At 35.3% G+C, this 12,079-nt stretch overlaps 1 protein-coding gene across 2 annotated transcripts in view; it reads right to left on the reverse strand.

Annotated features, from left to right (window-relative positions):
* The window catches only part of LOC124170540 (potassium voltage-gated channel protein Shal), a 540,815-nt gene that overhangs the window by 33,340 nt on the left and 495,396 nt on the right, over window positions 1-12,079 (reverse strand). For both annotated transcript variants that reach the window (XM_046549335.1, XM_046549334.1), the window contains exons 2-4: window positions 10,167-10,329; window positions 3,758-3,946; window positions 1,189-1,341 (exon numbers count right to left, since the gene is read on the reverse strand). In XM_046549335.1, the coding sequence (XP_046405291.1) occupies window positions 1,189-1,341; window positions 3,758-3,946; window positions 10,167-10,329 (505 nt within the window). The remainder of the gene's footprint in view (window positions 1-1,188; window positions 1,342-3,757; window positions 3,947-10,166; window positions 10,330-12,079) is intronic.

The raw sequence follows: 12,079 nt of genomic DNA on the forward strand, positions 1-12,079 counted from the left end.
CTGTTTGTACTGTGTGTTGCCATATGTGCAGGATAAGTAAGAAATCGTACTTCCATTCGCTCGTTCTTCTCTTGAATTGCGTAATGCCGGGAGAAATGGTGGCAAACAAATCAGAAAATCTTTACGAACGTGTGAATTCAAAGAAATTTGATAGATCTTTTTTCTGTCACCTGTTCATACGGCTTCCAAATATCGAAGGCTGCATTTTGGTGCTAGTGCTTATAATATCAGCGTAAGAATTTTCGTAAGTGAACTTTACTCAGAAAAAAAATATTTGGAATTTAGTAAATAAATTTAAGAGACACAAATTATAATAAAAACTTTATAAAAATTACCATTTCTACGACTAAATGGGAGAAATGGTCGCGCCCGTCGTAATGATAAAAATATTGAGGAATAATTATTGAAGCATAAAATCACTGTTTTAGAACTTATAAATATGAAGGACGGGTCAATTAATTCAGCTATGATACAAATAATGTCTAATCATAGTTTTTTCATTACAAGGGAACCTTTTCCTAAATAAATACTCGATTGATTATTCGAGTAACGGTATTAGCAAAGCAATATCAGCTTCTCGGCCTCAAAAATGCTTGAAACCACCTGAAATTAAGTTAAAATTTCCGAAAAAATTAAAATCATTAAGCTCAATTGCTAATTAACAACCTCTTCCCTATGTATAAAATTTTCTTTTATAAATGGGTGAAATTCTATTAAACTCTTCAACTTTGATTGGCTTGAAGCGCTACTGAAAGATCACATTATAAAGATGTCACACTAATGTTGAATCAAATTAAGAAGGTTCGACTATTGCTCAAATACAAAAGTTGAAAAGTAAGTCCATCTCATTATGGCATTAATATTATTGGATATAGCAGTAAATGGTACTTAATTCTAGTCGTACACACTATAAAATAAACAAGGAAATGGGGTCAACTAAGAAATATTGGATCAATTTATGTTTAGTATATATTTTAACATCAATAATTTTCTTAGAGCATTTTAATGTTACACTTTTTAACAACTTCAGGAAACTCAACACAATCAAAGATAAAAATAATATTCCAAATCACGCAATCGGCAGAATAATCAGTTTTTTTACCAAGAGGCGCCAGTAGTTGCCTTTAAATTTACCTTAAAATTAACCTACCCAAGGACGTTAATCGGTCCTGGAATGCAGAAAAATACCTGATATCTTTGGCCACAACAGCGACCACAGCATGCATGCAGCAATCCAGGTTGACTGGCTGCCGAGTGAGCTGGGCTGGCCAGCGGAGAAGGAGACCCTGGCCTCTTTGGCTGCCCATTATATGGAACTTCCATTTCTACGAATTCGCGGTCCTGAAATACGAAATGGGATCTAAGCATGTCTCTAATAAATAATTTTCTGCCATGAAAAAAGCACTAATTTATCAAGACGTGCATTTTAAGCAAGAATTAAAAGAAGTAACAGTAATGAATCAAGGACAACCTCTTAAGATTCTTGGGTATGGGACAAAATGTGCCTCATTACTTTTTGAAGGCATATAGCTTCAAAGTTCAAATGCATTAACTTAAGTTCAAAGAGAATTTAAATTAAACTCAGAGCGGACTTAGCCACGTTTATTTGTTTACAAACTTAAAAAATCTGTAACGATTTGGATATTTAATTATTTGATCATAGGAATTATGACGACATAAAAATAATTGACTTGCATAGAAGATAAAAATAAATATACCTTAAAAATGAGCATATAGTGCTTATAGTGGCTCTAAATGAGATCCACTCGGCGAGATAAATAAATTTTAATCTAAAAGTAAAAACCATTAACATTATTCCATCCTTAAATGTAGGCAGAAATATACATCTACATAATACCCCGCAAGCCACCTTAAAGGCGTGTTGCAGGGGGTGTTAGGACACCAGCCGTTTACAGCTAAAAAAAAAGAAGTGCTCTAACGAGGTTGGGAGTAGCGTTTATTAAAGTCCTTTATGGTTCGGGGGAAAAACGAATTCCCATATCTATCCGTTCGGCAAAACATCTCTCTTAACTTATCGCTTCTATCGGACCTGGAAATATAGTGTGGCTCTAATATTATGTTCTCTGTGTCGCTCTTAAAGATATCAATTCTCAATTGCTCAAGCAATCTAAGCCTAGCGCGCAGCCTCCGAGTCTCCAACGGCTCCCAGCCTAATTCGCTTAACATCTGGGTAACACTGTCTGTACGCCAAAGCAGTTTTTCACGAAAATGTACTACAGGGGGCTATAATTAGGAATTAGGGTAGTTTTATTTCATACATTTTCTGCCCTTGAATTTATGTTCATCAGCTTGTATCCACCAAAAGCGAATTTATTCATTTATGTTTGCGATCGAAGCCGTAGAAAATTGTGAGTTCAACCTTTTGACTCATAGGGTGGTTGCAGAAGAAAGATAGGCCATTTAATTAAGGCCATCTTTTGTTCTGGCACGTAGCAGAAGGTACATTCAAAAGATATAAAAAGGGAATAATTGCAACAGATAATTGCAAAATAATGAATGAAAGGGCTAATTTCTCAGTAGTTTATTACATATCGCATTTAGGAAATTGCTGTGTCAAATCAATACAAGATAATAACAATAATTTGGCTCGATGTTTTAAATTTCTTTAGGCAAAGAAGTTCTTTTTACGATACCTTGCAGTTTAAAGAAATTATTAACTATCAATAATTTGATCCACATATAGAAATTAACTGATGAAATGCAGATTTAATCAAAAATATATACTTTTATAAACGCTATTTCGAATAAAATAACGTAACTGTGACCATAACCCATTTTAACACCTCCATGCAATGATGACGTTTATTCTCTGGAGCACGGATTGACATTGAGATCAAGAAATCTACAAAGATTTACGCGTCATGGAGCTTTTGTAAATGCTCCGAGGGTGGCATCTTAAAACTTCATCCCTCAGCCCAAAATTGGCTAGATGTATGCAACTGGTAGTAATTAAATTTAGCCGACCTGCCCACAACACGGACGGATAAAATACCAGAGAATTTGGTAATTAATCCGTCCATATTCCTAATGTTCATGTAGTAATTGGTTTACGCCAAGTTATCGCTTTTTTAAACACAATAGCATGAATTTTTCTGTTTACTTATTTTCGTAACACTTGAAAAGCACCAACTTGTACTGCAAAATCATGCCATCATATTACTCATCATCGTAATAAGTCAACAATCCGAAGATTATTTTGACGTAGGTCTCCATTCCGCTTCCTGTATCCGCAAAATTCTTCGTATTCCCTCATTTACATCCTTCATCCATTATAAGCAAATGTTGCTTCTGAGTCACACCAATAATGTATGCACTTTCAGTTCTATGAAAGATTTAAACTACGTGTTATTTTGAGCTGTAAATTTTAATGTTGTTGCCAAAGTAATGATTGTTTTTATGATTGAGTAGAAAATTTTGACTTTTTTCAAATGAGAAGTTTTAAAATTTAATTTCTCCCAGAAGCAGCTCTGGGTTAGACAGGATTAATGACTTATTTTAATGGCTGATGATCCCTGAGTAACTCATCCGAGGCCTTTATTTAACTTTCTTCCCGTTCATTCGTTCATTTCATTCTTCGATTGTTTTCATCGGGCCATCGTACCTCATGACTACTTTCATTATCACTACCACGCAATTACCATTTCCAGGAATCTCAGGAAAGCGGTCTCTTAAACCCGCCGCTGCCTTGAGAGAAACGAATCTGGGAGAGAACAAACATTCGTAATGCTTTACTCACTGTGGTCTTCTCTAGACAGCGCAGAAGATGGTGATGCTGAAGCTCGAATATGTCCTCTTCGCGATAATTGTCATCCATCTCTTCGCCGGACGCCTGGGCAGCGAGTCTCGCTTCCGCCGCCTTCTTTTTGCTGACGAAAGCGGCTCCAGAGGACGCCTTGGCAATTCGAATGCGTGCCAGACGCGCTTTCTGCAAAGAAAAACACGTCCCAGCAAATGAGCAGGTGCCTTGATCGTGAAGTGACTCGTTCTAAGCAAGCCTCTAGGCGGAATATCAATTGGGAAGCCCTCACTCCTGCGATGCTCCAGCAAACGATGACAAAGGACACTTCAACGTTTGCGGTCAAACTTTGTGGAACCACGAAATAAGAAAAGATAACTCACTCGGTACATTCTTCACGGACACTTAATTTTCGCCAATAGCTTTTGACACTTACATCATTACCATGATGAACATTAAGTGCCAAAACAGTGGTCAAAAACAAATTTTCCAAGTAGGAAAGCACCAAGGAAATTTTCTTTTCTTAAAACTTAAAAAGTTTGCCATTCGAATTGTTCAGAGCAGAGTGAGTTCGCGCTTCAGGGTGAGCAAAATTCTGATTTTGTATACATGGCAAAATTAGATATTCAGAATATTTTTATCAATTGAAAATATGGAAATGTTTTCGTGTTCTGATGAGTTATGAGATTTTATAGGCACCTGACTCTATGTCGTTAAGGGTTGTACGGTGTCAAGAGTATTAAAAATTGCCACCCATTATATAATTTACACTTGAGTGAGAATAATTCATTCTCAACATTTTGAAATAAGTATAAAACCTAATTTTCTGAATACTTAATTATATTTATCAATGCGTAACATGAGGACGCCATTTTTCAAAATGATTTGCTCACATCAAAGACTTGTCAAAGCTGACGAGAATACGCATATTCATTTAGTCATTAATGAAAACTGTTCAACCGGAACAATGCCCATTATATTAAAATGATGGTATTGGTTTAACCTTAAATGACATTAAGTATTCTCAGTAAACGCCAAGTTAGATTGATGTGAGCAGGTATGCTATTTACAATTTAGACCTAGTACAAAAACAATAATATGTGGCTCTTAGGACACTGGGGGAGAATGTTTCACAAAGAGTTTACTAATGATTTAAAAAATTATCTCTGAGAATAATGCTGTAAATTATAAGTAAGGCTTAAACGTATAGCATTTGTAACAGCGAGCTTCATCAAACAATGTGGGATCTGTAACTGAAGGAAATAATATATTTTTCTTCTTCTTAAGTTATTTTTTAAACGACTACTTGTTTACAAATGATTATATATGTGGACTAAATTCATCGGAATGACTCTGTTTAATTGTGATAGCTGACGTTTCTAAAACTACAGATGTAAAAATATTTATTATAATATGTCAAATAATCTAAATTTAAGAAGGAAATTTATGAAAAAATGCGTATTCATTATAAAATTGAGGAATTCAATGGAAAACAAAAGGAATTAGCAGTATCAAATTTAAAATTGAATTTATAGCAATAGATCACTCACTCATTCTCAACAAATGCTTTTGGTAGAGAAGTATATGTGAAATTTAACGTAAGAAGAAAAAGTAAATGCAATTATCAAGTTTAAAAAAACAGGTGAGCTTGCAAAAAAAGATTTCTAATGATCGATATCGAACATATCGTAGGACGCAATTACTTAATTTAAAAAATTACAGTAAATACTTCGACTCGAAATGATATAAAATGTAAAACTACTTCTAAATATTTACGACTACAGTTAAAGGGCAACAGACAGAAAAATACAAATCTACTTTTTGAACCCTGGATCATTATTGATGAAATTAATGAATGTTTTTGAAAAAAAAACAGATGACTATGGAAAACCAACTTGATTTTCGGGTACACGCATGAGAAACTGAATTATCCGAAAAGGTTCAGAAAAATCGATGTTAGGTATATTAAAAAAAGTTTTGTCTCCTAATTATTACCAGCAACTAAAAATAAATTCTTTTTTTATCCGCCATAATTTGGCAGCTAAGTCATACAATGTTTTTGTTCTTCGTTCCAATTCATTTTTCAAGGTTCTAATGCACTGGCTATCGTCAGGGATTTTTTATAATGCATAGTTTCAAGATACTGTGAGTATAGATACCGCTAAATGTATAGATAAGTATGAAAAAATAAAATAATTCCTTTTACTGTGGCGTTAATATAAATCTATTACATCTTTACAATTAAAATATCTAGTAATGAATCCACTTTCATTACGTTTGAAACCCCGATTAACTTTTTAAAATAATTTACAAGTGTATTCATCCGCTTTCCATTGGCGTTCCAATAAAAATTCAATTTTTAGCACGAATAAAATATTATCAATGGTAGTAATAATTTAAACACTAAATAGCCATTGCATATAACTAAATACAACAAGTACTTAAGAGATAGTAACAACTTTTTAAGGGCCGCCATGGCGAAATAAAATAAACGAAGGGCTAATCTTAATAATTGTAATCTTTCAGTTTCCGCGAGGCTATCGTGTTTATAGTAAAAATAATTCTTATAAGTTTTGCATATTTATTTAAGTATTTTTACAATATTTATTAAGGTATATTAAAGGAGATTTTCTCTCTTTTTAAGTTTCAACTACTTTAAGCTACAAAAAGCATTACTTTTCAAACTGTAGGAGGTTGTATTTTAGGATTCTACATGTGTGAATGCTAAAATTTAACTCTATCGGATCCCTAGAAGGCATTGGACGTTTAGGCACTGATAGGTACTTGGATAGGCATAAAGATTGACTGTTAAAGTAAAACACCTACAGTACAAGTTAGTATTTTAGATAAAGAGTTGAAGAAAAGCGATTAAAAGCGTCAAAGCACATCCAACCAACGAAAGACTGTCGGAATTTGTCTTCGATGCGTTCAGAAATAATATAATGTGGTGAAAATGTTTTCGATTCGTGCGAAGTAATGGATACCAATTCGCTTTCAATTAGCTCAGTTGTTATCAATTGTGTCCATTATGATTTAGAAACAACGGGGAAATTGGAAATCCCGATGGAAGAGAGAAAATTATGAAGGAAAAAGAAATTCTGAGAAAGAATTATCGATAAATTTAACGATTACTGAGAGACAAAGACACGAAGAGATACTGATTCAAGGAATAAATAAGAATGATATGAATTGAAAGCTCTACGTGCCTCTAAATTGTGTCAAACATGTGGCATGTGTATTTTTCGGTGAGTGATAATTGTGCTCCATGAATGAATACTACCCTCGGCAGTGTAAGGTAGTCACTGATGAGAATCGTTCCTGAAATACATAGTACTTATGCTGTGAGTGCGTGATGTTCGGTCATAGCATTTAACGGAAAATAAATTATCAATAATTTTTATGTGGTTCACTTGCACTAATGTGTGTATGTGAGTGCGGTCGCAAAGACTGAAGATAAAGATGATAGTTGGTTACCAGCACCTGGTAATCCTAAACTTGAAGAAGAAGATCTAGAAGAGAAAGTCACAGATATTACGAAATTCACCTACAGAAGAACACTCCAACTAAAACAATACTACCACTATATAACACACAAATACACATTTTTATTAATAACTTGGTGCAAAGCAATATGAATATTTTTTAAATAAGTGAATGTATATTTAACTTTATATTTCATGCTTATGATGAAAAAGTGCAAAGAATATAATGAGTGAATTCATGCATTATTAGATAGAACGTGGAAAATTAATGCGTAATTATTTCAATTAGAAACAGAGCAGATAAATTCAATAATGTACAAAAAAATCGTATCAAATCTTGAGCTAATGCAAAAATTAACCAAATACTATGAAAACAAGTAGTTTTCCAACGGTGAAGAAGAGAAAATTTGTTCTGCAGAGAAAGCTACAGTAATATTTTTTTGCAAAATAATAAATTTAAAAATAGAAGAAAATATTAAAATAATTCTTAAGATCTTTTTTCTCTTATTAGGGGGGATCACTGAATTTTTAAATTCGAATTTTCAAAGTACGATTGGCAAATTGCGATGTAAATACTAGTTAATCACTGAATTCCCTACGTTTATCAAATCTTGATTTCAGTTCAAATAGGGCAAAAAAGAAGTCATCCTATTCATCTGGAGCGATAATGCCCGTCAGCAGGTGACCTTTATCTTGTCAAGAGCTAAATTTTCTTAAAATACGAGCAGTTATCCGAAAATATCCCACCAAAATAAAAAAATGACGCAATTTTATTATTACATTGACAAAAATTTCCTAATTAATGGTCGAGAGTTCATCCCAAGACCATGGTAAACTTTCGAATCATCGAACATATGTCCTGAAGAAAAAGACAAATTTTACCCCAACAGATTCACAGGGGTATCTTAAGGGGTACTTTTAGCTCCTTAGGTAGAAAGGGAGTTTCATTTTATCCTTTGAAGCACAATAGAAACTGCGATTAAGGTTGACTTGGTGGAATGAAGTCGAACAATTTAAAGAAACAGAAGCTTGCATCTTTTTTTCATAGAAACAGGAGTCACCTACAAAATAACGGTGGATATTACCGCGTGGGTTTTTACTTTAGATGCTAGCGTTCAAAGGTGTGCCAACGGCGGGATAGTAATGCCTAGGGATGCAGCAGCAACGCTTATGCACTCATTATAGAAAGTAATCGCGACGCTCCCATTGCGCATTAAAACTACATTGGTGTTTCATTCACATGGTAATTTTGTGCCTTGCGTGTTCAAGCGATTGACTCCGTAGATATACGCCGTAGGGTTATCTGCAGTCATTTCCTACATGATTTTCCCTTTTGCTGTAGTTGAATTTGACAACGGACAGCTAAAATATTTGACAACAGAGTCGTCCTCTTTACCATAAATTGTTGAAATTAATTAATGTCATCGAAAATAAATTTGATTATAGATAGCATTGACCTGCTTAAGTTCTTACGGCCTAATAGACAGAATTTACAATTTCTTGACGACTATTAAGACCAAAAAATAAGGATTCTAAAGCAAACAAACGACGGAAAAAAATTGAAACCAATACAAAAGTGCACAACAGTCAAATATTGATTCCTGATTATGCTACGTCATTCTATGTAGATGCAATATTAAATGTTTCTCTGCATTAAGTTCTACTTCTACTGGCCATACATATTTTGACTAAGCTACACATACAAGTGCAATAATGAATGAGCATAAGACGTTAGACCTAAACTGAAAGTATCATTATTTTACGCGTAATAATATAAAAATATATCTATTTAAAAGAACGCAAGATTTGAAAATGCAATATCGAGTTTTAATGAACAAACAATGGTCCATTTCTCACGCTACATTTAATATGATCCGTGAAAAAGCATAAAGAGGGCAGCAAAGAAATGTAAGCGCTATAAAATACTTAAGCAAATAAAAGTCGTAAGATAACTTCTAGTTATAGCGCGTGTCACTTCAGAGTAATTTAATCATAGGAAAGAATAGATCGACCAAGAAATGAATAAATGTAGCCATAGTTTTTCAGCTTTGATGAGAAAATTATGTACGATACACCTGTTGGGGTTTAAACAGGATAGCATTGAATAACAGCATTCCAATTCAAGGTATGCTATGATCATGCATTATTACGGCGCAAATATGAATATCATAATGGGATAAATAAGAGGGTAACATTAACAGCTCACAAATAAGTTCCAAAACATATCATGCGATTAAGTCAACGAAAAATAGCCGAGCATAAAGGATTACTCTTGGTAAATACAAGAAAGGCTGGTAATAGCAGAACTGAACACGCCGGATAAAGTTTACGCACAAGGCCACAGTACAGAAGCTATGCAGTCACTATGTAAAACAGGTCATATCGAAACGTAATAGAAAAGAAAAAAAGGATAGACATGCCTGCTCAGCACTTTCGTCATAACTTTGAAAAAGTAGTATACGTTACGTGTTTTGCAAGGCGACCTATGGATTCCAATAAGTGAGAAAGGAAAAAGAAGAGAAACAGAGAAGAGGAGTGGGAGGGGACGGAGAAATCATGATGGGAGTGGGGGTGGGAGGATCTGTAAATGCACGAGGGAACTGCTGGACGCAAGACCGTCGCGCGGGAAAAAGAAGAAACAGATTTTGCGCGACGGTCAAACGCCCCTGCAAGGCTCTCGTGCATGGCGGTCAAATGGGGACTTCCCGGAGCCGTCGAATGACTCGCGGCAGCCCCCCAAAAGAGGTTGAGAACCTCGGGATTGCGGTTCTGATGATATCAATGATGAGAAGCTTGGGGGTGGAGTTTTTTTTAAATCTTGGATTGGGGGTGGGGAGGTTATTATTTAAATCTGGCTTGGTTAGAGATTGCTCGCGTCCAATGGAAACTGCTACATGGCTGCCAACTCCATAATATGGGTACTGTACCCGTTGCGCTTTCCTCTTGTCGGCCCGCTGGTTTTGATGGTAGATGCGACTGAAGTTGGATACGATAACAGGCACCGGCAAAGCGATCACCAGTACTCCACTGAGAGAGCAAACACCTCCCACGATTTTACCGGCAATCGTCTTGGGTACCATGTCACCATACCTGCAAGGAAAAAAGATTGAATAGTATCTCATTGGCTACTGTACCACAGCATGCTTGTATCACCGGCCTACGGCCTGCGCGACGCTGAGGCAGGGCCGGACTTGGGGTGTGGGTGGCCCAGGACCCATTTTGGTGGGAGGGCCACTGTTAGAAGGCTGCAATTTGTAACGTAATAACAGAAAATGCAAGTAACACAATTTTCAACAAAATCATTAATCGTTCCTGGCATGGAGACATACCAGATATCCAAAATTATTTATTTAATTTCTTAATAACTATTTATAAATACTATAATACTATACTTTACTACTATAATATTTTTTTAAAAACCACCATTCATTTTTGAAAGTTGGAATTTTTTTCAACAGTTGTAGATTATTAAATTTTGATACTTTCAATATTTAACATTTTTTCATATTTTTATAAAAAACTTGCATTTTTTGTGAAAACGTAAAATCAAATTTAATTTTTCCTTTCTTTCAGGTCCTGGGACCTCATAATTCAATTATTATAACAAAATGCAAAATACATTTAATCTGAGGTTTCAGGCGAGATGGAGTGGAAACGTGACATAATGAAAATGAAAAAGCAAAAGCAATTTCCACAATTTTAAAATTTATTAATACTACCGGTTTCGCTTTTCAGCATATTTCAATACCTGATGATGCTGAAAAGCGAAACCGGTAGTATTAATAAATTTTAAAATTGTGGAAATTGCTCCTGCTTTTTCATTTGCAAAATAAATTAATATGCACCACTTCACTTTAAAATGGTAATTACTTCAATGCATAAAAAACGTGGTATCTATAGCTCAACTAGTGGCGCGGGGACATACCGACTCCCCAGATCACTTTGCACAATGTTTACGCTTCACATGAGTTAGACAGACTGACAAAAACCAGTTTGGTGGGTGGGGTGCAACTAGTGGGAAGGGGGGTAGACTTGAAGCTGGTCCACCAGTAGGCTGTCAGTTGAAAATAAACTCTTGTTTTACCAAAAAATATTATATTTTAGTCATTTATCCTGAATTTTCCCAATGGATCCAATTTGAATATGAATGTCTAGAAAATATCTTCTCAAAGACATCTTGTAGATATCAGAAAAGCGGACATTCAGATATCTACAGAATATCTAGAAGATATTACAAGATATTTTCTAGACATTATCTGAATACGTTCTAGATATTTTGTAGACATCTAGAAGATATTTTGTGCTATGTGGGTTAGTAGCTGAGCGATGTTGCCAAATCACACTGGAAGCAAACAACAAATTTAACAGCCTGGGGCTCTACCATCACCCCCGCCAGTAGCTAAGGGTTATGAACTAGGTTACCCGGCGTTGCTCGGGTAGGATGGTACCCAAAAAAGTGGGAAACTTGGAGCTTGGAATTCATGGTCACATCGTATTATTTTAAAAGTTTCCCCCTTTAGCGTGTCAAGGGTTGTGCCTACCCGGCAGGATGTCCACCGCAAAAGTTGTACGATGTGACGTAACAAACGGTAACGAGAAAACGACGCAAAGGACGCATTGGACGATACGAAAAGTTTCACTATAGGCTTTGGGAGGATAAAATTCAAATGTATACTACTTTTGGTAGCCATCCGTGCGGCTGTATGAAAACGCTTAGCAGACAGACAAACAGACATCCTCTTTTATATGCACAGATGTACCAAACTGAGGTCTTCGTCTTTTTCAATACATAAAGAGCCGCGCGCGCTACTCGTGCTTCCGACGCACCATTTTGTGTGCC

The sequence above is a fragment of the Ischnura elegans genome, chromosome X, assembly GCF_921293095.1.
Source record: "Ischnura elegans chromosome X, ioIscEleg1.1, whole genome shotgun sequence".
Taxonomy (NCBI): domain Eukaryota; kingdom Metazoa; phylum Arthropoda; class Insecta; order Odonata; family Coenagrionidae; genus Ischnura; species Ischnura elegans.